Source organism: Canis aureus, chromosome 24 (genome assembly GCF_053574225.1).
Source record: "Canis aureus isolate CA01 chromosome 24, VMU_Caureus_v.1.0, whole genome shotgun sequence".
Taxonomy (NCBI): domain Eukaryota; kingdom Metazoa; phylum Chordata; class Mammalia; order Carnivora; family Canidae; genus Canis; species Canis aureus.
In genome coordinates, this window is record NC_135634.1 from 5125649 (window position 1) to 5138723 (window position 13075).

The 13075-nt window shown below is 43.7% G+C and overlaps 1 protein-coding gene across 6 annotated transcripts; it reads right to left on the reverse strand.

Moving 5' to 3' along the window:
- Positions 1 to 3519: 3519 nt before the first annotated feature.
- CCNA1 (cyclin A1) lies at positions 3520 to 12858 on the reverse strand. Of its 6 annotated transcripts, none has more exons than XM_077868060.1 (9): positions 12734 to 12858; positions 11412 to 11600; positions 8646 to 8892; positions 8335 to 8459; positions 7475 to 7716; positions 6118 to 6322; positions 5090 to 5203; positions 4062 to 4195; positions 3520 to 3785 (listed from the first exon to the last, which is right to left on the reverse strand). In XM_077868060.1, exons 2-9 carry the CDS (start codon positions 11574 to 11576, stop codon positions 3734 to 3736), a joined length of 1284 nt encoding a protein of 427 aa, XP_077724186.1. In that variant the 5' UTR covers positions 11577 to 11600; positions 12734 to 12858; the 3' UTR covers positions 3520 to 3733. The 6 variants fall into 6 exon arrangements, with proteins under 6 accessions (XP_077724186.1, XP_077724187.1, XP_077724185.1 ...); XM_077868061.1 differs by lacking the exon at positions 12734 to 12858 and adding an exon at positions 12275 to 12292; XM_077868059.1 differs by lacking the exon at positions 12734 to 12858 and adding an exon at positions 12102 to 12257.
- Positions 12859 to 13075: the final 217 nt, after the last annotated feature.

Genomic DNA, 13075 nt, shown 5'->3' on the forward strand with positions numbered 1-13075 from the left:
CAACTGCAGCCCAACAGTAGATTCCCTGCTGGGATTGTGACTTTGGTATCCTCTTTCTCCCTTTGCCTACCAACCAGGGGGGGAAAGGGTTGGTTTTGTCGTTGAATGTGATAGCCTGTGCACTGGGCATAAAAATGGGAGTTACATGGAGGATGCTTCTGCAAGTAACTCTTGATGATGCGAACAACCAATGTGAAGACCAACCATGGAGGATGTGGAAAGACATTTATGAGAGTATTTATGTATTTGTAGTGTGTGGCTGAAACTACATAGTGACCAGCCAACATTCCACTATGTTCACTATAGTGGGTCAACAGCCACACCAGTTACCTAGTTAATCAAGTTTAAAGGTAGCAAATAATATCTTGACTGATATAATTGGAAAATCTAGACAGAGTGAAGGAGAGGAGACAACTAAAGAGAAGCTAACATGTGTAGCCTGGGTAAACACCTACCCTAGAAGGTAAATGGGACCATATATGCTCAGTCAGTTGACTACGTGCCCTGGTAAGCTTCCTCTCATGACAGACCCTCTATCCACAGGTCCTGGTTTGACTGGTTTTAACTTATGTCACCTACAATCTCCCTCCCATAGCCCCTTTACCTCATGCTTTTCCACTTGTGCCTCTTTCATTGTTATGCTCGTTAATTAAGCATTGGCCATCAAGTCCAACAATCACTAATAAAAGTTATTATTTCTGAGGGAAAGTCCTCCCTGAAGTAATAACTATAACTGGGGTCTTAGGGTTTTCCATGCTAGGCCTTGCCCAGCAGGCAGGAGGCTAAATGGGGGCATAGCCGTGAGTCCTGAGGAGTAAATCCCATCCCTCCAATCTGGACACAGGAAACAGAAAGCCTAACAGTAGCTGGGGCAAGAGCACTCTCAGCCCAAGTGTGGGCTTCAGTTTCAAGGTTTTAGTGGTAAATCAGGTCTAAATGTTTTACTTCTTTGGTGCTGAAAGCTTACTAGGATGACAGAAACAACAGCTTGGGTATATTCAGCTTCTTTCTCGGGCTCCTGATGATGGGTGGGAAAATGCTGTTCCCATAGTCCTTTCTCATGGCCCACTTCATCAAGGGCCTGAATCTGCCTGAAGCCACTGGCCAAAGAGACTAGAGACAGCTAGGTGTGGTACTCCCACATCCATAGCCCTGTCCCAACCAGTCTCCACACTGGCTGGCAAGTAGCAGGTGGGGTGGGGCAGGGAGAAAGAGGTGAAAAAATCAAGAGAACAGATAAATCATAGTACATTCATTTAACATTCCACAATACTATAAATACCAAGGACTCTACTTATTCAACACAGATCATCTCAAAATTCAGTGCTGCCTAAAACACATATCACTGAAGGATATGCAAGATAGTCAACAACCATTAAATTTTAGAAGTAAGCATTAATGTTTATAGACAGGTGCTTATGAAGTTTAAAAACCATGTGATCAACACCAGATTCCGGGAAGAAAAAGAACAGGATGAAAGGAGGGACACACTGAACGAAGGCTGCTATTCTGTCTCAAGCTGACTGAGAGGTCCAGAGGTGACAGTTATATTCTAGTTCTAAATAAAGTATTTCAAGAACACAAAATAAGACAAGCAAGTCTAAGCTGAAGACCAGTTCTTTGCAACTGGTAGGTATGTGTGTTGGGTGTTGGGAAGTGTGTGCAAATTGCTGATAGCAAAGAACATAAGAATTATGAGTTTAGACCTCTATGTCCTATAGTGTGGTTTTGTGACCTAAAGTCAAGGTTAAATTTTGGATTCAGGTTAGCAACAAAATCCTCCTTTGCAAAATAATTCATAATGAAGGACTATCTCTCAGGTCCTTTCTAGATGAAGCAAAACATTCTAAAATAAAAATATTGCTAGTGACAGAAAATGTTATTTTGTCAGAATCCAAACTGCAGTTTGAGATAGGCAAATTTCACAAGGCGGTGGTTAGCCCATGGAAACTGGCAGAGATCGAGAGGAAGCTTCCCTGGCCTGGTCCCTCAAATCTTTAAGGCCCAAAATGGATAAACAGCACTTCTACCATCAAAGTCTTAGCCAGAATCGCCCTCTCCCACTGTCTTCTCAGGAGGGGGTCATTTTATGGCAAACATACAGCATGCATGTCTGTTATGCTGTCAAGAGCAAAAGAATACTTGGAAAGGTAAGCCTATGTATGCAGTGAACAGAAATACAACCAGTCCTAAGTTAGAATGTGATTACAAATTGCCGATTATATAACATAAAAACAGAGAATTCAGTAGTGATATAGGTCCTATATCCCCTTTGTGAAACTTATGCAAAATAAATCACAGAATACTTAAGGAAATGTTGATTTCTTCAGTGGAACCAGAAATGAAGACACCTTGAGAATGTTTATCTGCAGAGGGAAAAAGAAGGCATTGCTAAACCTTTTAAGAGTTTATGGGTACTTAAAGAAAAAGTTTTCACAAAATATGTAAAATACAGCTATATTTCCATATTAATAATTTCATTAAAGCTTGAAACAAACATAAAATTTGGAGTTAATTTCATCTACTATCATTTTACCAAAACCTATCTGGGTCTAATTTTTTCTATGTAAAGGAATCTAGAAAACACGGTTCCTGTTGTTCTTACCTCCATGGAGCCATCTGGGCTGAGCCCCAGGGCAGGCCTGGAGGCAGGACAAACAGCACAGGAAGCTTATGTGCCTCCAGGGACTACTGGTTTGAGATTTACACAATTTATATTCAATCCCCAATAAGCACCACTTTGCATCAGGCCAAGTGTACTCTGGAATTTCCTTCCAAGCTTTAAAAAAAAGTTAAAACAAGTGTTTGGTTGGTTGATTGGTTATTCAGTTCTCTTCACCTTGCAAACTCTGTAACTGCTGTTGCAAAGGGTCCTGTATGGACGTATAGTGATCTGTAGGATCATGAATAATTTGAGCTAGAGGAGAGCTTAGTTTGGATATCTTACAGAGGACAAATAGGAGGGGTTAGCTTCATTAAAATCTGAAGTCCCATCCTGTGGTGAAATTTGCTTTTTCTACCGCTCTGAGCATCTTCTAAGGCTGAAATATATGCTTGATGGGTGACTAAGTGAAAACTGAACATTGACATCATGGTATCTACAAAATGAGCATCACATCCCTGGATTAAAATTACATGTCGGTCACTGCTCAGGGGTACCTGATCACATCTAGTCCTCAACTCACTTCCTTTATTCCCTAGGGTCCTGAAGGGAAACTAGAAGAGATTGTACTTGTTTATATCCCTTCACTAATGAGTCTAAGCTTGGAGTTCCCTCCTTCGCCAATTTATGGAGAGCTGTGTAAAAAGTAAACCAATGGGAAGAAAAAAGTCTCAGGGGAGCCACTGACACCAAACATGAAAATCTCTGAATTCCTCAAAACACTTAATCCCAATGGCATACCAGATTTATGAAACCAGTTTAGGAGAATTCTTGAAACAGAGACGACATTTATAATGCTCCCCACTACAATTCCAGGCAAGCATATGGGCCATCCTAATTAGTAAACAAGTCTAACATGTGGTCACAAGGCAAGTTGTTTATTCTTTAAAAAATGTTAGATGATATTACAAACTACTAAAATCTAAGGGAACTTGACTACATTTACATTTTAAAAAATATGTCATCTATATTGTAGCAACACTAGTTGACCCAACCTGCAGAAACCTATAAAAGTTAAGATGAATTCTGTTGATATGGAGGTTAAGTTCTGGAACTACTTCAGCAAGAGACTTATTGTAGAGGGAGAACTGCAGGTGGTTCCATGAGAGACACGTGCATGTACCTGCAATGAGACCCAAACAAAGGACTTCGGTTTTATAAAATCTCAGGCCACAGAGAACTTTCCAGTAGTTTAAACAGAAAGGAAGAACGCTTTCTGACTCTATGTATTCCAAGCTGACATATTATAAATCTAGGCCTCTCTAAACCGATTTTCCTGATTTAACATGCGAGCCTAGCACTGAGATTTCCAATTTGTTCTATTTTTAATGCTGACATTACTATAACCTATTAAAGCCTTAAATTAGTAAGCTCAGAGAAGAAAATTTCAGAAACTTACTTTGAAGCCTTATACTTCTCCCTAATTGCTTGCTGAGGTCGATGGGGTATATCAAGGCATGCTTTATGTAACTCACTCAGGCAAGGCACAATTTCATTTAATGAATAGCCTGTAAATGCAGCAAGAGTTTCTGGCTAATCAAGACAAAAAGAAAAAAACTGCATCATATAACTTTATATCAGAAAGCTGAAGACAAATCTGAAATCAAGGAAGTTAATTACTTAGGAAGTATCCACATTCATTTCAAGAGAAACTGTAATCCTCCTTCAGTGACTTTAGAAATGAAATATTAGGAAGAACAGCCAGAGTTCTCAATTTGTTCATACTGTGTATTTATAATGCTCAATTTGGGGGCAGGTTACTTTTATGTATTCTGTCATGAGCAGGATTTTTACTGGTCCCTAAAGAGCCTCTTCTTATCTAAACACCCTATTTACATCTTACATATGAAAGATTCTTAGTGGATGCAGAATATATAATAATAAATAAGAATTCTAGAATATAAAAGTAGATACTCTACTTCTTTTAGCATAAAAGTGAGCCTTCAGAACCCAATCGAAGGGTCCGTTTCTAAACTCGCCTCTTTTTGGACCAAGAGGCAGCACTAATTGCTCCCTTTCCTCGAAAACTTGATGCAAATTTCCGACCATCCTAAACGGATCCAGATTGTTTTACACACATAGAACAAAAGTCAACAAATTTTGCCTGAAGTGCTCAATGCTTGCACCACAAGGACATTCCTGGCATAAGGTGGGCATTGAGGTTTCCAGGCCTGCTTCTTTTGAATAAGCATGCAAACACCATCTCCTTGCCTTCCTGCAATCTCTACCCCAAGGCCACTGAGTCAAAGCCATAAAAGCTGACCTGCAACACTCAGTGACATGTTGTCATCTGCTGGCAAGACAACCAGTTCCTTATTAAACTAACTTTCCCTCATGAGAGGCCAGTCCATACTAAGCCTTGAGAGTTACTGGACAGATTCTTAGATAGGCTTTGCATTTCGTGTAGAGAACTCATTGGAATCTTACCCAGAAGTGCCTGTTCACAGTATAGTTCGCCAGGCAATAAGCTGCTGCAGCTCTCAGTGAAGGGAGATATTTCAAGAATGGGTCAGCTTCCAACAGACTCAGTTCTGCTACATACTAAGCACAAGAGAGAAAATCCCAGTGGAATTAGAATCTGACTAAGGTTACAAGTAAACCTAGAAATGTGAAGGGAAAAAATTGTCTTATCTTTGTCCATCCTGTATCTAGTGATGTGTGGACAGAAACGGATGTTCAAAATATTCACTGGGTTAATAATTGCTATGCCTATCCATAACCAGAATAGCACTGGTGTTGTAGTACGGGCCAATATACAAGGATTTGGCCCACCTACACAGTATATATGATAGGTTACTTTTCTTGTCTTCTACTAGTGGGTACAGGTGTATACCAGTCACATAAAGTAGCAAAATACGACCGTAAGAAGCTACGGATTTGTCAGGCAAATGCATGTAGTTCAGAGGCTAGAACAGTCCCTGCGAGATTAGAAGAAACATACTGGGAAATTTATACATAGATCCTCATTACTCTTTGCATAGCATATACATTCCAGATATGCTAGGATCACAGTGACGGAAACCAAGTCTTCCAAACTAATACTTCAGTGCCTTCAACTAAAGTACACTAACCCCAGATGACCAAATAATGCTTTATTACTTCATAGTTAGGGTAAGATGAGAGCCAAATCAAACTGCATTTACTTTATTTCCATTCTGTTAACTAAGAAGAGGTATTTGCCTACATGTAGTCTGTATTTGACAAGGGAACGGTTTCCAAACTTAAACTTCTTTTAAGAGCTGGGTGATCAGATAACCCATGCCTACCAAATGTGATGGACAGTGATGTCTCATAACCAGAAATCATGATCCTAAAATTAGCTCTCTTCCATTGCTAAAAAAGTTTTTCTGGACCCAGGACAAAGAACTGATAAGGAAGAAAGAACTGAAGGATGATGGGGAAAGGCTAATTTTATTCTCCTTGGTTCCCAAGTTCCTGGAAGTCAGGTAGCATACCTTGGCCAGATTCTCAGTTCTGATGCACACTCCTTGTCTCCTTAAGTACTGAAGGAGAAACTGGTTGGTGGTTGGCACTGTCAGATCAAAAGCTAGGACTTTCAGGAGCAGGTGTTCCATTCTTAACAGTTGTCGTTTCGTGTAAGTGTCATCAGTTATATAGACAAACTCATCTACTTCAGGTGGATATATTTCTTCATATTTCCTATGAAAGGTAAAGAGTTTTTCGGAAGTAAATCTTGGAAGCTGTGGAGCTCCTTCCTCTGCTATCACAACCATGCCTTTTGCATGGCCCTTGAAGACTTCTTTCCTCTGCATCCACATATCCACTTAAATATTACTAAATGGTACCGACCTTGAAAATATTCAGATCTTGATGCCAGAACAAGAGCATGAGTATTGCAAGGATATGTTGTACTTACTGCTAGGAGTAGTAACAGAGACAATTTCCAACTGAGAATTTTAGGTTGTGGCCTCTGATATGCTGAAAGATTCTGAATGACAGACATACAGATAAATTGCTCTTAATTCTATATACCTCACTCATCTTGTGGAAAAGAATGTTTTTTTTTTTTTTTTTTTTTGGAAAAGAATGTTATATTGAACACAAGGGTAGAATAAAAGCTCCTTAGATCGTAGATCTTTAAAAAGATCATGTTCAAAATAAATAAATAATAAAAATAAAAAGATCATGTTCAGAATTTTTCTCAATTGGATTAGCAAATGATGCTATGTATCCAAGAGTAAGATAATGATATAATTTCATTATTATCAACTCTTTTGCTTTAGTTTCTGCTTTCTATGGGGGAATTTTGGCAAGTTTCTGGGCATTAATAAGTAGAATGTCCAAGACCAGAAGAATTGAAGACACTGCCATCTACCAACAGGTCACTGAATTTAAGACAGTTCAGGCAGAAGCCAGCTCTTTTTGTACACAGGGATAGTTTATTCACTGGAACCAAATAAACTGTGTTACTACAGGTCATTTGCTAGATCATGACGATGGCTTTTGTATAATCAAAATATTTTCTATAACCACAATCTTTTTGTATTAGAATGCAGTCAAAAGACCACACTGCAAAATAGTTAAACTGGATCTTGAATTTGAGCTGATGGTTATCTGTTCATGATATTGAACTTGTTGCTATAAATCTTAAACATCGGAATTGAAGAGTGAACACGTGTTAAGATTGCATGTTAAGATTCAGTTTCTCAGTAAATACTGCAAAAATGATACTTTATCAAGGGAGGCATGAGTAAGCCTTAATTATTGAGCATTTCTTCAACAAATGGGAAAGAAAATCAAGTGTTTTGACAGGCTGCAGTTTTACATTATTTAAGCTGAAAGAATACTTACGAAGCCAGAAGAATAGCTGCTGTTCCTACAAGCTGCAATTTCCCTCTTAGAACAGACATGCAAGAAAGAAACCTATCCAGGAAGTTGACAGCCAGGTACAGAGTCTCTGCTCGAAGCTTATACTCTTCGCCGACCTCAACCAGCCAGTCCACCAGAATTGTTCGCATGCTTTCTGTGATGTCTGGTTGCTTTCTCATGTAGTGTGCTTTGGGCCTGTGTCTTATCTGTTTGGGAAAAGAGTTCTAATACTTAAATAGTTGTATATCAGAAAGATCGCTCCATGGTACAGTGGCTATTTAACAAATAATCTCTGATCAAAGGTTAGGAAGAAACTGATCAAGAGCCAAACACATCTTTACTATGTGGAAGAACGTATGAAATTCTGGTTCTGTAAGGCAATTAGGTAACAACAAATAACTTAAAGGAGGAGGGGCAGGGAATAGCAATATGGGTTATTCCTAAGAGTGAAATACTGAATACATAAACCCTTTGAGTTGTGGAGAAATAGTCCAAGTAATTGCTACTTGCCTCACAACTATTATTATTTTTTAAGATTTATTTACTTGGGGGGCAGGGAGGGAGAAAGAGAGAATCTCCACCAGACTCCCCACTGACTGAGGAGCCCAACACAGGGCTCCATCCCAAGGCCCTGAGATCATGACCTGAGCCGAAATCAAGATTTGGATGCTCAACTGACTGAGCCACCCAGGCACCCCACACCTATTCTTTTTCATAGATATTCCTACATTTGGATGCCATAAAAATGCTATTCACTAGTGGATTTGGCCAGAAGTTTATAGCTATCTTGTTATTAAGTGTTTTGAGTGCTAGAAATTGAAATAGAATTTGGGAAAACTCACTTCAGCTTCTCTAAGGTACTGATGAATTTCTTCAGCATATTCAGTCACATTTATCACATCTGTACCAAAATCTGATGCATCTTCAGACTGGGAATGGAGAGATGAATCTACCAGCATAGGGGAAACTGCAGGGGTTCAACATTATCAGGTAAGACATTCAGTTTAAAAATTCATTGCATTCACTAACCCTCCACAGGCAGTTGTGAAAATAAGGCATTACTTCATGGTTTTCTCCTGCTAGTTACATGCTATTGAATGCTGCAGGCGATTATGAGTACAGAGTACCACCAGCCATAGGTGAGTCAGATTACCTGTGTTGAAATCCAGCAGGAAGTGAAGGTCTGACTTGAGTGTGCTGGTGTCTACCCCACACACATCCTCAAATGCCATCCCCTCTCTCCCAGTGCAGCTGTCTCTGTCTCCTTGCTCAGCCTCATCCATGTAGATATGAAATCCTTGTTTGGCTGGCACCTGGACCCTGCAGTCAGAGAACACTTTCTTTCCAGCTGGAGGGACGACATTTTCTGATCCAGAGAAGCACCGGATTGTTGTGATCCCCTGGAAGAGGATTAAGTTTTTTGTGAGAGGCCACCCTGAAGACAGTATAGGTGATATGAGCTTGTGTGACCCAAGCCAGCAAGCCAGAAAGATGCGAACAGGCTTAAATTGAAATATCTAGGTCTGCAATTTAATTTCAGAAAATGAAGCTTCTGAAATATGACTTCTCCCTTATCTTTGTCTACATCTGACATTTGGGAAAAGACCTACCTATAATTTGTCATCTTCCTCATATATCTATCAAAGGAAACTCAAGATTATAGAAAAAAAAAGAAACCATAGCTATCCTCCAAAATGAGGATAGGTATTGCATGGGTGAGTGGGTAGAGGGAGATTGTTAATTGGCTTTCATACTTCTAGCCTATAGGATTTTATAAGTACCTCTTGATATATAGTCACTGAGTTCCTACAGTCTTCCTCCTTAAACAGCTTTCAGTAAGTAAGTGCCTATAAAGTTTCCATTTTATACTCAGATATTTAGAAACATGATTGTTTTAGAAACTCCTACCATTAACTTCTCTTACAAAGCCACAGAATCTCTTGTATGACATAATGTCCCTTGAGGAAATCTATCAGAGATAAAAGTATGAGCACAGGTAGATGGTATTTAATGCTAAGAGGCTTGAAAGTTTGAAAGGGAGTGAGTGCATATTCAGATCAAATACCAAGTCCTGGAGCACTCTTTTAGATATTGAGGAAGAGTGGCCAATGAGCAAGGTGGAAAACCAAGAGAGTATGGTTCTCCAGGCCGAGCGAGAAGAAAGGATTTCAAGGAATAAAGAATAATCAAATGTGTCAAAGGCTGCTGGATTAGTCAAGTAAGGAATGGACAAAAAAAGGAGTCAAAAGAGAATAAGAGAAGAATTAAAGACAAGAGAGTATTCGCTCAACAAATCTTCACAAGCTACCCTGGCCAAACACTGTTCGAAGCACTGAGAATACAGCAGTGAGCCTCAAATCCCAATCCTCATCCTGATGGGAGTTTATGATCTAGCAGGATAAACTCTCGAATTATTGGCTGTAAAATGAACAGTCACTGCTTTGTAGTTTAAAGGTTTTAAAGATGGAAAAAAAAGAATACAATATATTTATATGCTTATGAGTTTGACCAGTAGACAAGGCTGAGAAAGGAGAGTTCTCAGCATCCCTGAAGAAGCAAGAGGACATGAGGTATACTACATGTGTGAGAGTCACCCTGCCTGAGAGCAGGAAGTGTAAGTCATGTAGCAGGGTGGGGATGGTAGGGTATATGGCACGTGGGAACGTGCAGAAATTCCCTTTTGGTTCCTTTTATATTTTTAAGATAACAGGATCACAAGGCCATCAACTGAGAGTAAGGAAGGAAGGTAGAGGTTTGGGAGGATTAAAAAGAAATCTATAAAACAGATTTCTGAGAAGTTGGTAAAGGAATAGAGCAGGGGAATGGAGAAGTAGTGCTAGGCAACATAAAAGGTTAACTAATAGTTCTGAATTTAAGTTAAGCCCGGGCTCACTGGGCAGAACTGATGATTCGTAAGAACCAGGTTTCAGATTTTCCGTTTTAAAAAAGTAAGTATTGCTAAGCAAATTAAGTTTGTTAAAACCACTTTCACTTAATTTCACCCCCCTCCTCCGAAAGCTTTGAAGAGATCACTTTGGGTATTTTTCTCCCACTGATCAGATGCCACCAAAAGGCAGATACCTTGAGTGGTCAGTGGATGAAGGGCTCCAATCTGGCCTCTACCCTTTTTTTTTCTTTCTTTCTTTCTGACCTTTCTTAAATCTTTGAAATTTTCTTACCTATTAAATGGGAAGAATTCTTGACCTACCTACTTCACTAGACTATTGCCAGCATGATTCCATTACAGGTGTAAAATATAAGCTTAAGGCATCATTCTGAGGGGCCTAATAACAGACTAAGGGAAGCTTTTTTCTACCCCAAAATTCAGTCTTAAGGATCCAAACCCCTTGTTTTGCATTTTAGGTGTCTGATTTTGTTTCTAATCTATTCAGGGAGTCTATTCACCTACCTATGATGAGTCCAGCAAAAGCAACTAATATCTATTATCCATTTGCCCACCTGCCTTTTTTCACGGACTGGGGAGATGTCTACTTTCAAAACACACTTTCAGAAGTAATTTCATCTAGCCTTACCCAATCTGTAGTCTAACACCACTTGCAACGAACATAGTAAAGCATAGCAAATTCAGGTTTGCTTCAGGCAGTCTAGATCAGTCTGAACGCCACTCTGCTCTGGAGGAACCCCCAGTTCCATAGTTTATTTTGGTGTGTTAACACTTGCTCTTGGCCCAGCACTTACATGGCTTTACATATACTTAATTCAAATAGTTCCTAGACCTGTTTCCTTGATATCATTGGAAAAATAATAAATTATTCACTCTTTCTAGCTGAAAAAGGGGACCAAAGTCAGTGTCCCTACAGTCCAGATTCCAGGGCTGCAATACTCCAGGGTATTCTAGGTCCGACTCCAAGAGAAACCCACCTCCTACCATGACGTGATGGCCCTTGTCACTCATTACCTGGCCACAGGTCCTCCCGTACTGCCCATTCTCAGTTAGCACCCCTAGCACTGTTCTTTGCGGGGGATCCTGGCCGAGTTGGGCTCTGGTTATCATCTGACAGGCATCGGGACCTCGAGACACCGGAGCTAGGGCTACTCCACTCTTGGAGCTGCTGCGATGCATACCCTCCGTCGCCACAGAATGCAACTATTAGGTAAGGAAAAAGAGACAACCCAATGGTTAGTCCACGCTCTTCCATCATGGGCTCCAAGCATGCAATGAATGTCTAGGAGGGAGAACACTAAAGCGTATCATCTTCTCTGCAATTGTTACTGCTGAAAGGAAGGGCAAGAGCCACGCTGCAAGGGATCCAAGCGCCTTTGAACCCAAACAGCGATTTGAATCTCTCAAGGCTTTCTTCTAAGACCTGACTGAGGCTGGAGGGAGAGATTAATCTTGACAACCTCCAAGCAAGGATACGGAGTCCGGCGTTCACTGGGGAGCCTACAGCTACAAGCCCGAGCCTTCGCCCACCGCGGCGGTGCTTCTCTCATCCTTTCTACCCGCCCCCCCCCCCCCTTGCAAACAAAAGACCCGGTGTATACATCACTGCGGGAAGGTACGTCCCCTTCCCAAATGACAAGCAGGGTCCTCCTCCGCGGCCCTCCTTCCACCAGACACAAGGCCCCAAACCCCGACTGGAACTACCGCGGGCCTCGCTCCCCTCCGCTGGGCGTCTTTACAGAGTCTCCGACAATTAGCAAGTGCACACGAGGGCCGGGGCTGCGGGGCCGCCGGAGGGGGCGGGGACGCGGCGCCGACACGTGCCAGCGGGGGCGCCGGGCTCCCAGCGGCGGTGGCCGCGGCGCTCAGCTAATCACCTCCCCCGCGTCTGTTGAACCCGCCAATCGGCGGCGCGGCCAGGCCTCGCGGGGCCGCTTCCATGCCAACCGCAGCGGGCGGGCGCGCCCCGGGGCCGCCTCGCCATGACGACCCCCTCACCCGACGCGCTGCGGGCCGCGGCGCCGCGCCCCCGGGGGCTCAGGGCCGGGCGGGGCCAACGGGCGGCGGCCCCGGCTCCCCCTGCGCGGGGCGGAGCGGGGCGGGGCGGGGCGGGGCGGGGCGGGGCGGCCCGGGCGTGCCGGGGCAGGGGGGCGCCGTCGGCACACGCGCGCCCCTGGAGGCCGCCGCCGGGCGGGGAGGGAGGCGGCCGCCCCGCGACGGCCCGGGCTCTGGAAGGGGCTCCCCCGGGCCGGTTCCCCCAACAGCCCTAACGTCTCCCCGGCCCCGGCGCCGGCCCCCGCCCCCCGCCCCCCGCCCCCCGGCCCGCTCCTGAGAACCTTGGCTCGGGAGGGCGACGCGGGGCCCTCGGGGCTGCGCAGGCCGCGCTCGCTCCCGGCCGCGGCTCACACCTGCGCCCCCAGGGCGGCCGAGCAGCCGCGCCGCGGCCCCCGCCCCGAGCCCGCGCCTCCCGGTCGGCGGCGGCGCCTCGGCCCCGCCCATCCTGGGCCCTCGTGCGCCCGAGGCCGCCCCTGGCCGGCGCGATGCAGTGCGTGGGAGGCCGCCCCCGCCGAGGCGTGAAGCGGGCGGGGGCAGCGAGGTGGGCCCGGAAGGGGAAGGAACGCGGGCGGCAGCGCCGGGCCGGGCCGGGCCGTCGAGGGGGCGGCGGCGGCCGTGGGGGC

Excerpts from the sequence above, each read along its gene's own strand:
- CCNA1 (XM_077868060.1), bottom strand. The coding sequence starts at position 11,576 with ATGCATCGCAGCAGCTCCAAGAGTGGAGTAGCCCTAGCTCCGGTGTCT. Across the intron at positions 7,717-8,334 it reads AGTACCTTAGAGAAGCTGAA|AACTCTTTTCCCAAACAGAT; the intron begins GTGAGTTTTCCC and ends TTTAAGTATTAG. Across the intron at positions 6,323-7,474 it reads GCAGCTATTCTTCTGGCTTC|GAAATATGAAGAAATATATC; the intron begins GTAAGTATTCTT and ends TACCTTTCATAG.